General features: G+C 39.5%; 3 protein-coding genes across 4 annotated transcripts; all 3 read right to left on the bottom strand.

Annotated features, from left to right (window-relative positions):
* Nucleotides 1-22: 22 nt before the first annotated feature.
* Nucleotides 23-5,506, bottom strand: LOC140770433 (serine/threonine protein phosphatase 2A regulatory subunit B''beta-like). 2 transcript variants are annotated; one of them, XM_073111635.1, is made up of 13 exons: nucleotides 4,960-5,495; nucleotides 3,851-4,099; nucleotides 3,644-3,749; nucleotides 3,454-3,553; nucleotides 3,217-3,322; nucleotides 2,960-3,050; nucleotides 2,547-2,688; nucleotides 1,981-2,128; nucleotides 1,761-1,870; nucleotides 1,130-1,286; nucleotides 897-1,022; nucleotides 662-814; nucleotides 23-565 (listed from the first exon to the last, which is right to left on the bottom strand). In XM_073111635.1, exons 1-12 carry the CDS (start codon nucleotides 5,107-5,109, stop codon nucleotides 674-676), a joined length of 1,626 nt encoding a protein of 541 aa, XP_072967736.1. In that variant the 5' UTR covers nucleotides 5,110-5,495; the 3' UTR covers nucleotides 23-565; nucleotides 662-673. The 2 variants fall into 2 exon arrangements, 1 of the variants encoding a protein (XP_072967736.1); XR_012106026.1 differs by lacking the exon at nucleotides 23-565 and having other exon boundaries at nucleotides 676-814; nucleotides 897-1,017; nucleotides 4,960-5,506.
* Nucleotides 5,507-6,721: 1,215 nt separating this feature from the next.
* On the bottom strand, nucleotides 6,722-11,280 carry LOC140768525 (kinesin-like protein KIN-10A). Its single transcript, XM_073108834.1, has 6 exons — nucleotides 10,290-11,280; nucleotides 9,470-9,625; nucleotides 9,268-9,375; nucleotides 9,045-9,155; nucleotides 7,454-8,956; nucleotides 6,722-7,252 (listed from the first exon to the last, which is right to left on the bottom strand). Exons 1-6 carry the CDS (start codon nucleotides 10,944-10,946, stop codon nucleotides 6,995-6,997), a joined length of 2,793 nt encoding a protein of 930 aa, XP_072964935.1. The 5' UTR covers nucleotides 10,947-11,280; the 3' UTR covers nucleotides 6,722-6,994.
* Nucleotides 11,281-11,632: 352 nt separating this feature from the next.
* On the bottom strand, nucleotides 11,633-13,734 carry LOC140771367 (plastid-lipid-associated protein 6, chloroplastic). Its single transcript, XM_073112881.1, has 4 exons — nucleotides 13,404-13,734; nucleotides 12,483-12,719; nucleotides 12,261-12,387; nucleotides 11,633-12,031 (listed from the first exon to the last, which is right to left on the bottom strand). The coding sequence occupies exons 1-4, from the start codon at nucleotides 13,656-13,658 to the stop codon at nucleotides 11,817-11,819; spliced, it is 834 nt and encodes a 277-aa protein (XP_072968982.1). The 5' UTR covers nucleotides 13,659-13,734; the 3' UTR covers nucleotides 11,633-11,816.
* Nucleotides 13,735-14,305: the final 571 nt, after the last annotated feature.

Here is a 14,305-nt window from a genome sequence, read left to right as displayed (position 1 = left end):
AAGGCAATGAAAAAGGGAAGAATAATAGTAAACATTTCTTCTCCCATTTTATTAATTGAATTTGAGAATCAAGACAAGTATGCAATATCCACTGGAAAATACAGGCCAGACTGGCAGGAAAACATAAATCTGAGGCCAAAACATCAAGCCTAATTCTTCTAAAAAGAGGAAACAAACAGCAGCTAAAGACGGCAAGCAGACATGAATTGATATCTTCATAAGACTTATGGTATCTGGTTCCAGATGTTGCTCAGGAATGTTCTGGGAATGGCATGTTCCCATCACCTGCCGCAGCATTTCTACTTGGAACCAGCAGTGAAATCTTTTTTGCTTTTATTTTTCTTTTTGAGAAAACAGGAGTGCAATCTTGTGCAGAAGTAATGTATCATATGGAACTGAGAATGCACGGATCAAATTCTGAGCATCATCTACAATGCAAAAATAATGGTGCCAAGTTCCTCCATGTACAAGTGAATTTCAAGCAATTCATGCATCTGACTATCCCTTCCAATGCAAATTCTGAGTGGAGCATCAACAAAACCACAACCATCTTTATATATATACCCTACAGAGATGGAAAATCTTAGTAGGTTAAAAGGATGAATAGGACAAGCGCTCAACTTTCATAATCAACTTTTCTAACAACTACAAAGGAACTCACCTGAGTTCAAGTTCAGAAAGGAGCCTCATGTGATTCATCCCAAGCATCCCCACTCCCATTGGAGGCATCTTCACCATCATCTTCCAATGATAGCCTAATATATTCTCTGTGAGCAAACCGATCCCATTCAGTCAAAGTTGGTTGCTCACGCTCCTGCATTCACATTGGAAGCATAAAGTTCCGGTCATATATATCAAAAATGAAAAAGGATAACAAGTAAGAATGGTGCACTCACCTGACGAATAAGAAATGGATCACGACTTTCAAATGCAACAAACTTGTTTAGATTGAAAAGGATATTGAAGACATTTCCTGACAATTTGCAGCCCTTAAAGTCTTGTAATGTAAAGTAACTTCTGTTCTGCAAAAATGTCAATAGGGAAACAGTTTAGAACTGATTAAAATTGCTGGTAACTTGTCTAGTTATTTAAGATGCAGATTAACCATAGGTGACAGAAGAATTGCAACCTCTGGTCCAATCATATCAATCATCTGGCATAAAATGTCTTCAAATAGTACAGGTTCATTTGCCATGCATTCCATGCGATGCAACTGCTCCTCGTAAAAGAATTGCATTTCATTGGTTGTAAGAATTCCATTTCCATCCAAGTCTACGCACTTAAACCTGCAGATATCATAATTAATCAAATGCATTTAGGTTAAATTCCTAAATGTCCAAAAGAGTAACTGAGAACCCAAAGAGTGAAAGTTCTCAATGCAGTTATAATCAAATGGTTGAAGATTTACATAGATGTATATTTAAATTCCCCACAAACCAACTATCTTTGACAATGTATTATACAACATCAAGGAGAATAAGGTCAAGTATCAGTTGCTAAGACAGTTATGAATCATGAAATGTTACCCAACAAAAGCATACTATAAAATGCAGGAAAAGTAAATGGTTTTCTCAATGACCAACTGCAGTCTGCAGGTGAGTAAAATGGCACATATGTATCAAAACAGGATGCAAATAGTCGAATGGTTTTCTGGCCAAAAATAAATGTAATCAGTCATTGAAGAGAGTAAATAAAACAAGCTGAAGAATAATAAATAAGCAAACAAAATGATGACATAAGTGAGAAGTGAGTTAGATTACCAATACTCAAGGCTAGGCTCAGAAGACTTATCCTCCTCAGATAATATAAAATAGACAAAATCTTCGTAGCCCATCTTTCCTTCAACCTTGCTAGTAAATTTCCTTGCAACCTATGATGCAGACTCCAGATTTAATACCATAAGCATAATCCTTTGTATCGTGGAGAAAGTAAAATATGACAAATACAATCTAAACTCATAACACCAAAAAGATGACAAACCTGTGAGAAGATTCTATCAACAATCCTATATGTAAGGGCATGGTTTCCATATCTGATAAGATTTTCCTTATCAATCAAGAAATCATGATCAGTATCCAGCTCCCAAAATTTGCAATATATTACATAGAAGTGCTCATATGAGAAGTACCTGCAGAATATGAACAAGTTCAAAATGTTTCTTTTTGACATATTAAATACTTACTACACATGATCTCTGTACAGGTGAATGCTGATGACAAGCATCATCTTCAACCAGTGATAAAATTATGGACAGTGAATCCAAATCCACTGCTCCAAAATGAGTCTGTCATTTTCTTCTTTTTCTTTTTCTTTTTTTTTTTCTGAATAAGTTTGTCATTTTTAAGGGCACACAGTATTTTCATGGGAGCCAAAGACAAAAATTAAATAGGTGGGAAAATGACTGGTATAAAGGTTTTCATCTACTTTACAAGTTCAAATGTATTGCTCCTATTGAAACTTGGAACCAAGTTAAATAATTGGAATGGGAGAAACCTGTACGATCTAAGAAAATACTGGATATGCAGAATTTAGTTTCAGCAAAGTACCTTAAAACTTTGTTTATGTCCTCCTCTTCATCTGCATGCTGCATTGCAGCAATTAAGTTTCCACGCTTTAGCTCCCTGAGTGTAAGCTGACCATTTCCAGATTTATTCATGTAATAGAATATTCTGTATATGACAGTTTCCGCTGCAACAGGTTTGTAGTAAAACATGAATCGGAGATGGCAAACATTGAGGTTATTGTAATGTAAGGAATTTCAATATTGCATAAGATATATAAGTAAAATCAGGCTAATTAGACAAAGAATACTATGATGAAGAATGCAAGACTTTCATATATTTACAGGAAGAAAATAATTCACTAATCCAGGAATCACCAATAAAATCATGCATATATATTAGAAGAGTACAATGCTACCATTCTCTGGCAATAAAATTTGTAAGTATGAACAACCTACCATATCTTTGTTGAAACTCAGGTGTACTCTGTAGAAATTCCAACCCTGGATGACTGGCCAAAAGTTCTTGAAGAACAGGTCTGAAGTCCTCCTAGAATAAGTGAGAACTGAGTTTTAAATACATAAAAAGGAAGAAAGAAGTCCATGCAATCTGACTCAAAACTAGACCTCAAATCTTTGGCATGTATAATGCTGTACAAATAGGATAATTGACAAGACAACAGTGATTACACTAATGGAAATCAAAAAGCACAAACCTGAGTAAGGTACTTGTGATCTGGATGCTTCAAAACCATATATATTTGATTTGCTATATCCATAGTCATCATGTTGCTATTAACCCAAAAGTCAACAAAGGCGTCCCTGAAAGAATACCAAGAGGGCCAGCTCCTCAGAGTCTAAATCTATTTTAATCAGTATTTGATTTCCTCTGTCCTAGTCGCAGAAAATTAGTAATTTGCCATTTGAAAAATCAAACACTAAAATGTGCAAACCTTGTTACAATGCCAACACAATTGGCATCAACTTTTCTGAAAAGGGCACTGTTAAAGAATGATGGTAACTTGCAGATTTCTTTTGTGACAGATTTGAATTCTGATATTTTCAAAGGAAAAGATCAGCCAATTCAAATCAATTGGAAAAGAATGTCAAATAGAGTTTTCAGAATGTCAAATAGAGTTTTACCTTGAACTTGGAGACCCTCCAAGTGGCAATAGAAAATCTCATCAATTCTAGATAAGCACTCCTCTTTTAGTTTATTTGGAAGCGGGCGTCCATTTTGGAAATAGAACTGCCAGAAAACAAGCACTTTGTTAGAATCAACACCACAATAATGAATTATGTGTCCAAAATTGCAACAGAATGGGTCATAAATACAAGGATAGTTGATACCTGAGGTATGACTTCTCTAACTGGCTCACTGATAACTTTCTTGGAAGACCCTAAAGATGAAGGGCCTAGACTTCCACCTCGTTTCAAAAAGCGGGGAGAACAAGAGACACTTCTTGGTGAGAGTGGAGGTGCACTACCAGCAGAGAAAATAGAGGGCAATGAATTGCTAGCAGTAGCATTTGTACTGCTTGCAATCCCAGGAACATTAAATGACACATATCCCTTTGCTTCCTCAATCAAAGATTGCACCTACAAGAAAATGTAGGTAGTGAGGAGAATTCCTACAAAAAAGTAAATAGGAGAATCAGAAAAGAAACTTTTAAACAGATTTGAGGTGTCTTTGAGATGCTCGCAGAAATGGCTGAAGAACAAAATAAGATGCCTGCATCTTTGCAATTTGCATGTCTAGATTGACGCAAGCAAGTAGCTTCCTTATGTTATCCATATTCATGCTTCTATTTCACAACTTTATCTTCCTTAGTGAGGTAAATGCAATTTCGAAGGATGATAAAATTAGCTCCTAATGATTTGCATAGCATCAAAATTCTGACTTATCTTTAGAATGTCGATTTGCACATCACTCAGGTGAATGGTATGGTTTTGCCACCATGACCCAACGGTAGTGTGCTTCGAGTCAAATAAATAACCTCTCAATTTAATGAGGGTAAGGTACCGTACATTTGCTTTTCCATGAGGGGAAGCCTAGTTCATTCTAGTATCCATGGAAACATTCGAGCACAGAGAGATCCAGAAAAGAATGGATAATTATGTACCATAATACAACTTCCTAACTTTCTTATCTACGAATATCCACCAAATCATGCTGTAACAGCCAGGCTGATGCCAATAATAATTTACTTCACTGGCATCAAAAGCTACGGCGCTGCAATATGAGTAAGCTAATGCTATTAAAGCTTCCCCTGACACTTCCAAAACCAGACTCAGTTAATTGTATTATATATCAATAACCTACACCAACAATTTCCTGCCTTTTATACTAATCGATTAATTCATTAATCCTTTGGGAACCATCTTCTCGTTTCGCAGCTCCAAAATCAAACTCCCAATTCCTCCAGCATAAAGAGATAGTAAAGTCAAAAGAAGATTACCATCTTAACGGTCTCGGGAAGCGAAAGCCACTGGATGTAGAGCTGCTCGACAATGTAAGGATTCTCCTTCAATGCTAATGGCGAGACTTCCGAGAGCTGCAGCAGCTCGGGATCGAGCGACGCCACATCCCTCATCATTTCCACATCCATTTCGACCGTTCCTAATATCAAGCGACAGATGTAGTAGAACAAATCTCAGATCCTCAAATCACTTCGAAAAAGAAACACCAAATCGACGCCATGCGCTCATCGATCCACCTCAAACCCTAGTGGTCTCTCATCCATTACTCGCTCGGGTAGTTGAACGAGGGATCGATCCTCTCATTCTCAAAAAAAGAGAAGCAATTATTTACAATAGATTACGATCGAGCCAAATCGAGACGAGGATTTCTTCTCGGAGTCGAAGGCGATTTAGATCGAAGCCCAAGGAAGAAGAGGAAGAGAATTCAACAGCCGAAACGGCTTCTGCGGAGGAGCATAACGGGGAAGGGAAGCCACCGTGGCGCACACTACTCTTGGCGCAGATGGCCTGAGTTGGGCCGTCCGATTTATGCGATGGCAAGAGGAGGATGCGAGGATGGTCAATGCTTCTCTGCGGACGTGGAGGACGAATATTTTGTATGCGGATATAGGCGTCCTCACGTGAGGAGGACTGGCTACATTATTCATTCTACTGGATAGGCTCGCGAGGAGCATTTCAAATGCTGAGGTGGAGACAGGCTGTTTGACTTTTCTCGGATTTAGTCAAAACCTGTTTAAAGGATTTGTTAATGGATTAATTAATCCCTTTAACAGCAATGTTATGATCTTCGTGGGGGCACAGCAACACCATATAGATAGCTAACTTTATTTACAAATTGACTCCTCTGTTTAGATATATTTGCTACAAACTACCTCTCATCAACAAAGTTATGTACAAAGAATTCTTCTTCTTCTTCTCATGATCATACTGTGGAATCACTTAAAAAAGAAACCTCAAGCTGATGTAGGCCTCAGATGCTTGAGAATGATTCGTGTTCTCATAATTGGCAGCCATATGATGTTTGCTATCAATTGGCAATCAGGTAATCAAAATCCATAATGAAAGTACCTTTGGAGAAAGTACAATCCAAGACTCTTTTTTTCTTTTCGTCCTTCTCTTAATAGATTAGAGGCGTAAGATGTCTGTTGCTATGCAAGATCAAAAGTATCACCACTGGCCAAAAGGGCAAATCTATGTTACTACTTAGCCGTGGTTTTAGCCATAGGTATACTTAGATATAAAACGTAGCTGCACCATAGAAGATTAAAAAAACTAATTTGACTTTATAATCATGGATTCTACTGTCATATATATTAACTTTGGAGGAGTATATAATGCAAATTAAAGATCTTGTTTAAGTCTCTTAATAATACGTGTGTCGGTGCCGACTCCGGAGATCTAAGTTTGCAATGCCCAAGGCTTCGAAGCCGACTACTTATCTAAAGCTGGAACTACGCCGAGTTGGTTTGCTTTATTTAAGCAAGACTACCGACTTGTCATAGTTTTTGCAAGATAAGCTATACGCAAAAGTCCTGATAACATGGCACTTATCCGCTGGATTAGCCCAGCCTGCAGCTACTGAGTCTTCTGAAATTCACAAAGTAAAGGTTTGAGCCAGTACTTGAAACTACTACTACTACTACTACTACTACTTGACAATATGACTCCTGCTATAAGTATAAAAGAATTCTCCGAATGGCATAATAGTTAGATAACATCTGTCATATCCAGTGATAATATAAGGCATCCACTAACAATAATCATTGATAATAAATTCATAATGTCTATACTTCTTCAGGTTCTCAGACAGTATATGTCGTATGGAACGCTAAAATGAATGCACAATCATAATTCTGAAAGGAGTACAACCTATACTCACAAATCATACATAAATCAGCACATAATTCTGAAAGTTCTCATAACCACACTGGTATGAAGAACACCAGTATATACAGGGTTATGAACTGATGGATAAGTTTTTCTCACATCATTGGTATAGGTAAGGAGTTCAACCTACACCCTTAAATCGGTCAAGTAGTTCGTTTTCATTGGGCTGAGTTTTGGAGAAAGACCATCAGGATGGAGTGGATTCAATCCAACTGGCAGAGTGTTCTCCAATGAGCTGAATGGTATGTGATTTGGTCGCTGAACTGCCTTTTTGATCGGACGCAAGCAGGCGAGGTGGCTGTTAAGCTGGTTGTTGCAAATGGGTAGTTTGCTAACTTGTGTTGCTGCTTCCTTTTCCTTGACTACTGGAGCTCCAGAAGGATCCTGTTAGTAGAACAACCAGCATGACGAATTTAAAGTTTTTGGTGCATAGATTTATAACTAATCCAGTGACTTAGTATGAAGTCAAATTAAGCTAAAAATAACCAGCAATTGTGATTCTGATAAAAATAGTTGCTCATATTCCAACTGAATTTCAAAAGAGCGTATAAATATATAAACATGTATGGTTGAAGACTGACGTACCCCGAGCAGAAGAAAAGTGAAAGGTTGCTTGTTATTATCCTCCTTAAAATGGGTCTCGATAAGCTTTCTCAAATCGGAAAGACTTGAATTTTTGAGTAATTTCAACTTCTTTATGAGGTTTCCTGGAAATTCTTTCGATGCTTCCCACTTAACATAAACATCTATCAACCCATCTGTCTCCACTCCATCAGATTTGCTGGTCTCCTTAAGATCTTCTTCAGGTTCTTCAAAAGAAATGTGTCTTTTAAGTGGCTCAGCTTCTTCTAATTTCTTGTCATCTGTGAGGTGAAGAGATGCAAGCGGCACAAGCAGTGCAGAGTCTGGGCTTTCAGTCACTCTTACATCACATAAAAGATTATCGGATAGGCCTATTTCTGGCATGTACTTATTGTCAACTGCTAATGGAGATGGCTGCATGTTTTCATTGCCAAATCTTTGTTTTGAAGGTGTTTGAACTTTGACCTGTCGACTTACTTCTCGATAGTTACCACAAAGTCTGAAAATATTTTGAATTCGTGTTTTCCTCGCATCAACAGAATCCATTGGAGATTCCATGAGACCCTGTCCATCTCCAACATACTTTTCATTTGCATCCCTGCCAAACTCAGCATCATCATCACCCTCAGTCATCCTCGTCCTAACATGATCTATGTTTTCTTCTACTACCTCCTTATCCACCTCATCTTCCTCAGTACTTTCTTTGTCTTCTCCTTCTTCATCTTCCTCAAAGACTGTGCTCAGTGACACCTTATCTGGGAATCTCAGCAAATTGGCATCAGGTTCCTCTTCCCTTCTGAGAGCACAAGAGTTCTGCAGTGAGCGGTTCCACTGATTAACAGGCTGGTGAAGGTCTTCCTTTATCTCTTTTACATCCTGAATAACTGGTTGATCCCCCATGTCCAGTTCCATAGATTTCACCATTCCTTGATCTCCTGTATACATTTCTGACAACCGCTTCATAAACCTTCCTCCTTCTAGGTCCGGCAATGAGGCCTCACCGACATTGCCTCCTTCACACTCTACTTCTTGTAGACGACGCTTCAGCATATTGAGCTCCTCTTGTTGTTGCAGCATTTTCTCTTCCATCTTCATCAATTCGAGCCTCAAGACCTCAGTTCTTTCTACGACCTTTGAATTTATCTCTTCTTCCTTCGCTGCTGCTCCTCTTCCTTCGATCAACTTAAGATTGGCCCTCAACTGTGCTAATTCTTTCTCTTTCTGCACTAGTTCTTTATGGGCTGCATCACGCTCTTTTTCTTTTAGCTTGTTCTCCATTTGGAGCTTATAAATGAACTGGTTCATTGCTGCAATTCTCGAGTTCAGGAGAACAGATGATTCCTCAGAAACCGTTTTCTCCCTCGGAGTCGACATGTGAGCAGCACGGACAATGCACTTTGCTTTAGCCCCATACTCGAGAGTAGATATGGTCTTATGCAACTCTTTAGGATCAGGGCTAGCACACAGAATCATCAAAATCTTCGATTTATCATCCTCAAAAGAATCCTGAAAACTCATAGGGTAGATAAAATAATCTGAGTCATCTAAAATGAAAACAATGATAAGAGAAAAGTCATCCGAATGCAATGATTACCTGTAGAAGCATTGTAAGCTTGCTATCCCTAAAGGGAACATGAGAATCACCATTTGCAATAGATTCAACCACTCTTTTCAGTGCTATATTTCCTTGATTTATTTTTGCCGTCTGCATAAGATTCATCAAGAAGTAAGTCAATATGAGAGAATGAATCCTTAGTAGAATTTAAATAGATCAATCACTTATCTATCAGTACTACAAACATAACAGGTAACAGTACCTGCATTTTTGCTTCAAATCCAGTTTGGCCAGCAGCTTCTATGTTTTCAGAACCAGCCATATCAACAAGCATTAGCCGTCCTCCCACCGATGGAATATCCAGGATTATCTGTTATCAATTCAGAGAGAAGTAATGTAAATTGGATTTAAATTAAGATAGCTCAAAGTTTCAACAGAAACCCAAGATAAAAAAGGCAGCAAACCATGCAGTGGCTTCGAGAGCTTCTCTCGTTGCAAAGGGTGCTTTTAACAATCCGCCGCTTTTCGACTTTGGCAACTTCTCTTGATATTTTTCCAGCTTCGTTTCCAGATATATAGGTTGCATTCTTGGCCTTCTTCCCCATCACTTCCAGCCTAACCTGTGTATGCCACAAAATGAAAATTGAAACACGCTATTGTTCATATCTGACTAACCATGGCACCTACTTTCTTCAGTTAATTATAAGAACCTATAGAACTCGCAACACCCCAACAACAATCTCTACATCAACGGGAAAATATTATCTGCACTAGCAAACAACAATCAAAAGACTAGTTCAATGGAAACTGGAGTACCTTGAAGGCAAACTTATTAGCAAATATTTCAGGGAAAATGAGTAGACAAAAAGATATAATCGCATCCAGCCTTTTCTTTTCTGAATTCAGGTACCTAAATCAGTAGAAGCCATTATTTTATACAACATTTTTTCTTTGCTAAATCAATCATAAAAAGCTAATCAGCACTATAAAGTGTTAATTGCTTATTTGAAAATGGGCTACCAGTAACTTTTCATAAAGAAAAGTCATGTTTACTCCAATTGATGCAAAGATAGTTTATAATCAACAGAACTATATATAAGAAAACATTAGGAATTTAGATAAGGATTGCATCTCCTAAGATGCCTAAGATTTCATTAAAAAAAACTATTAACTACGCCAATCACTGACTACTAGAACCTCAGAGAACCTTTAGAATGTGAAGAAATCAAGCCAAATTGCCTAAGAATTTTCAGAAACCAAGAAACAAAAGGGAAAGTTAGTTACCTTAGCGGTGTTTCCTCTTGGAAGCCCCGCGTTTGCTCCGCCGCCGTGTGAATTCCCCGAGAGAAGATCGTAGATCTCCTCGTTGTAGATCTCCAAGACAGCAACTTGGACAAACAAACCGAGCCCAAATCCCGCATCATCCCCACCGCTCTCCCGATCCCCTTCCCCGAGTATATCCCTCAGAGCCCTGTACACAATCCCCGGCTGCTTCGAGCACCCAAACATCGTGTGGCTCTTCCCGGACCCCGTCGGCCCGTACACCATGAGCGTGCACTTCGCGCCCAACCGCACGCCTTCGATCCTCGACTCCACGAACCTCTTGTAGAAACCCTCGAGATCTTCGGTCTCGGAGACCGAGACGCCGTCGAGGCTGAAGTCGCGGTACCCGATGTCGGTACGGACGCGAACCGAATGGCCGTCTTGAGGGATCTCAAGGGCTGAGACGGGCTTATCCTTCCGGTCAGGGTAGTCGCGAATCCGGCCGATGACTTCCACCGGGTGTTCGGTTGGCATTGTCTCTTTGGCAGCTGAAAGAGGACCTGGAGATGGGTGGGCGCCATTCTTTGGGTTTGGGAAATGGAGACGGTGCTTGGATTGAGGGGTCTTGATGGGAGTTTGCTGCCCTGGCGATGGTCTTGGAGACGGCGTTGGAGCCATGAAAAAAGACCCAGAAAATTGGAGGACAAAAGAGATGTGTTTTAGGCTTTTGGGCTTCTTGCTTCTTCAAAAGAGAAATGAAAATTAGGGTTTTTGAAAAGGATCAGGAAGAATAGGGAGAGTAGAAGAAGACAGATCTTAAGGGCTTCTTTGAATTCTTGGAAGAAAGAAAAGGAAAGAGAGGAATGGAACGTAGAAAAGAGCAGTTTGGAATTTGAATGAAATGTAGCCGTTGGGAGTCCTAACGTCTATTTTCTCGGGATCGCCTCAAATGCAGGACGAAGAGCGGAAGGACGGACGGATGCAGAAATATTTCTATGCGGGGGTAGAGATCTGCCGTCCAACTACGCACGCATAGCCGATGCAATAAGCGGATAGATGACGGCGTCCGAATCTCGTTGCAGCTAATGGAGCACATTCTCCCCAGCGAATAACCCATATTGATGGCGGAGGATCTGGGCGGGATCCTATACAATCAAAATTGAAAATAAATAAGCTTACAATTTGTTCCAAAATTGTCCGGCTGTCTCTTGATTCCACGTACCAGTATGCCAAATATGCACAGGATGATGACTAACACCACAGCCTAGAAGAAGAGGGGATTCAATGAAGTGTTTTAAATATACCTTGGTAGGTTGTGAGGGTTAAATGTACCCTGGTATGTTGGAAGAGGGACAATAAATACATAGAACAAGAGAAGTTGTTATTATTCAATTTACAATCTCAGCTAATTATTATTCAGTCTCAACGAGAGAAGTTGTTATGAGAAACATAGAATTTGGATTAATATCAATTACATCAGCTCTGTAAAAATTTGGATTTCAACATAAAAGAATAGACAAAGTGTGTAATAGCATTAGATTGTTTGGCTCATGAGACAACAAACACCCTAAGCTCTCCTCTATCCCCTCGAGTGATCCGGGTATCGGCATCAAGATATGTCACTTCGAATTCGCCGCTCCCTGTGTTGGAAGGAGGCCTCAGTGAATCTGGAAGCCTTGGAACCTCGAACGGTGGCAGCTGCGAGAAGCTCCCTGTGGGCTTAACTGTGGTTTTCTCAAATTTGATCTTTATGTTCGAAGTTCCTGCAAATTCGTATGATGTTTTTGTGCTATTAGCTTTAGCTCAAAACTATGAGGAAACAGTCCAAGAAAACAATAGTTATGGAGATTTATGCACAGATAGACCGTTTGTGTGTGAACTTCCTTGACCTTTAAAACATTTGCATCACAACAATTTTTTCCCCAGATGGTAGAGTTAATCTGAAGTTCTAATTGGACCATGAAATAGTTAGAGATGGGTGAGCAAACTTACCGACAAGCTCAAACTTATGTGCCAATGTAGCTGTCGCCTCAATCGGTGGAAGTGGCCATGGAGTGCCTAGCTGAAGTTCCACTATGTTATCAAAATCTTTACTAAGTATATCGATTCTTTGGAATACCTGTTAACAAGATCTTACAAGTTGGATTGGAATTACCTATGAATGAGATCACCTGTATAATGTCGGTTTGCATCAACCAATTACACTAAAAGTACCTGCCCAAGAGTAATCGGTATGAGCCTGCCAGTGGGAGGTCCAGGGCGACTTCCACCTAGAGTGCGCGAGGAGAATGCACTGCTGTAAATTAGCCTCCATCTTCCTTGGAGCTTATCTAGGTCCTTGGTAAGATCAACAACACCTCCTATAGCCTCAAGCTCACGCGCTGCAGCTTCTGCAATTCTTAGATCTTCTTCACTGGCAGCGAGACCTCTGTTCAGCCCAGAAACAGCACTCTGCATCACAGCGTCCAACTTCTTGTAAGGAGAAACTATTAACAATGTTGTTAAAATGCACATAAGAAGTGGTGTTCAGTTTCATCATATTAGATTCAGACAACTCTAGTCTGATCTGAACTCCTTCAAGAACACAAAGGCAGGCAGGCATGCACACAAGTTATTGGTACGATATGAAGGCCAAAGGAATCCCTAGCAATATATACAAGCAAATCCCTTGCTTAGCTTTCAGACTTCTGGGGCAAGAGAACTAATCTACAATATAATTGATAGGTAGTTTCTGCCCATATAGAAGTACCAGCTCAATTGCTCTTAGAAACTAAAGTAGATATAGCCCTATACATCACCACGGCTGTGATGGAGATTGGGCTATTTTGCAACAGTTAAGTTTAGGGCACCGAAAAAGAAAAATCATATAGGAAAGAACAAACTGAAAGAAGACAAACTAGGCTCAATTCAGCCACAGATGAATCAGAAGCTAATGGAAGAACATAGACAGAACAGGGAAACGAAAAGACCTCAGGATTTCAGATAACTAAGTAATACTACCAAATTTCAATCTTTGTTTATCGAACCCAATTTAGACCCAGAAAGTTCGCATCTTGGAACAGCCCAGATTCATCTCACTCAGAAAACAATCAAATCAAAAATCCAGTAATTGGGGGGCAGAGCAAAGAGACTCACCAACAGCTTCAGTTTCAAAGAAGCCACTACCTCCCCGCCCATCTCCTCCGAGCTGGGCGGGGGATCGAGGACTGGGGTCTCATCGAGCGCCGCCGCACAAATGGGATACCGGCGCCGTCGGAGAAGCTTGCGATGTCGATTGAGGGCAAGATAAGTTCTCGCGGTCGAGGAGAGCAAGGGAAGGCGAGAGGAGTGAGAAGGAGAAGAAGAGGAGGAGGAAGAGAGAAGAGACGATGGTGGAAGAAGGGAAGCCATTTGGACACGGAATACGGACAGAAGAAGAAGTTGCGAGTAGATTCGACGAGAAGCGCGCCACTTATTATTGCGGAGATGTCCTAGTTCGTGTGATGAGGAATTACAATAGGTGGCAGTGGCATTGGCATTGGCATATCTTTCTTCTGGAATCTTCCAAGGTACCTTGACAAAATGGAAGTGATATAATCATTCTTTTATTGTGATATTTAGCCCCATAATAATTATATTTTATTGTACCATTTGTCATATTTTATTTATTTTTTACATTTTGACAATAATTGAGTTTCTATATCTTTTGGAAGGTACTCTCAGAATTAACTAACTATTAACCAAAATACCTTAGTTATTTCATTAGTTATTATTATTATTATTATTATTATTATTATTATTATTATTATTATTATTTTGTCTTTAAGAAGTGAGACTTAGGAAGACCATTATAAACCGATGTCTTCCAAAAGGAAATACTTAAAAAAGTGAGGAGGGATTGCTTGCTTCCCTCAACAATGGCTTCTGACTTCCTTTTTATCTCGTACCGGAGCAGAAAGGGGTTTGCTCTCAGAAGGAAGGCACATGAGGAAGCAATTACTTTTAAATAAAAAATTTGGAAAATTATATTTATCTCTCTATGGTATTGCCCACTTTTA

Source organism: Typha angustifolia, chromosome 2 (genome assembly GCF_048772165.1).
Source record: "Typha angustifolia cultivar Huaian chromosome 2, ASM4877216v1, whole genome shotgun sequence".
NCBI classification, from domain to species: domain Eukaryota; kingdom Viridiplantae; phylum Streptophyta; class Magnoliopsida; order Poales; family Typhaceae; genus Typha; species Typha angustifolia.
Note: the sequence above shows the minus strand (reverse complement) of the source record. Positions and strands in the feature narration are given on the sequence as shown.

Coding starts and splice junctions, on each gene's coding strand:
- LOC140771367 (XM_073112881.1), bottom strand. CDS start 13,658: ATGGCTTCCCTTCTTCCACCATCGTCTCTTCTCTCTTCCTCCTCCTCT. Junction 12,388..12,482: donor TACCGATTACTCTTGGGCAG/GTACTTTTAGTG, acceptor TCTTGTTAACAG/GTATTCCAAAGAATCGATAT. Junction 12,032..12,260: donor ACATAAGTTTGAGCTTGTCG/GTAAGTTTGCTC, acceptor ACGAATTTGCAG/GAACTTCGAACATAAAGATC.
- LOC140768525 (XM_073108834.1), bottom strand. CDS start 10,946: ATGGCTCCAACGCCGTCTCCAAGACCATCGCCAGGGCAGCAAACTCCC. Junction 9,376..9,469: donor GCTCTCGAAGCCACTGCATG/GTTTGCTGCCTT, acceptor AATTGATAACAG/ATAATCCTGGATATTCCATC. Junction 7,253..7,453: donor TCACTTTTCTTCTGCTCGGG/GTACGTCAGTCT, acceptor TTCTACTAACAG/GATCCTTCTGGAGCTCCAGT.
- LOC140770433 (XM_073111635.1), bottom strand. CDS start 5,109: ATGGATGTGGAAATGATGAGGGATGTGGCGTCGCTCGATCCCGAGCTG. Junction 4,100..4,959: donor TTCCCGAGACCGTTAAGATG/GTAATCTTCTTT, acceptor ATTTTCTTGTAG/GTGCAATCTTTGATTGAGGA. Junction 1,287..1,760: donor GAGCCTAGCCTTGAGTATTG/GTAATCTAACTC, acceptor TGATATCTGCAG/GTTTAAGTGCGTAGACTTGG.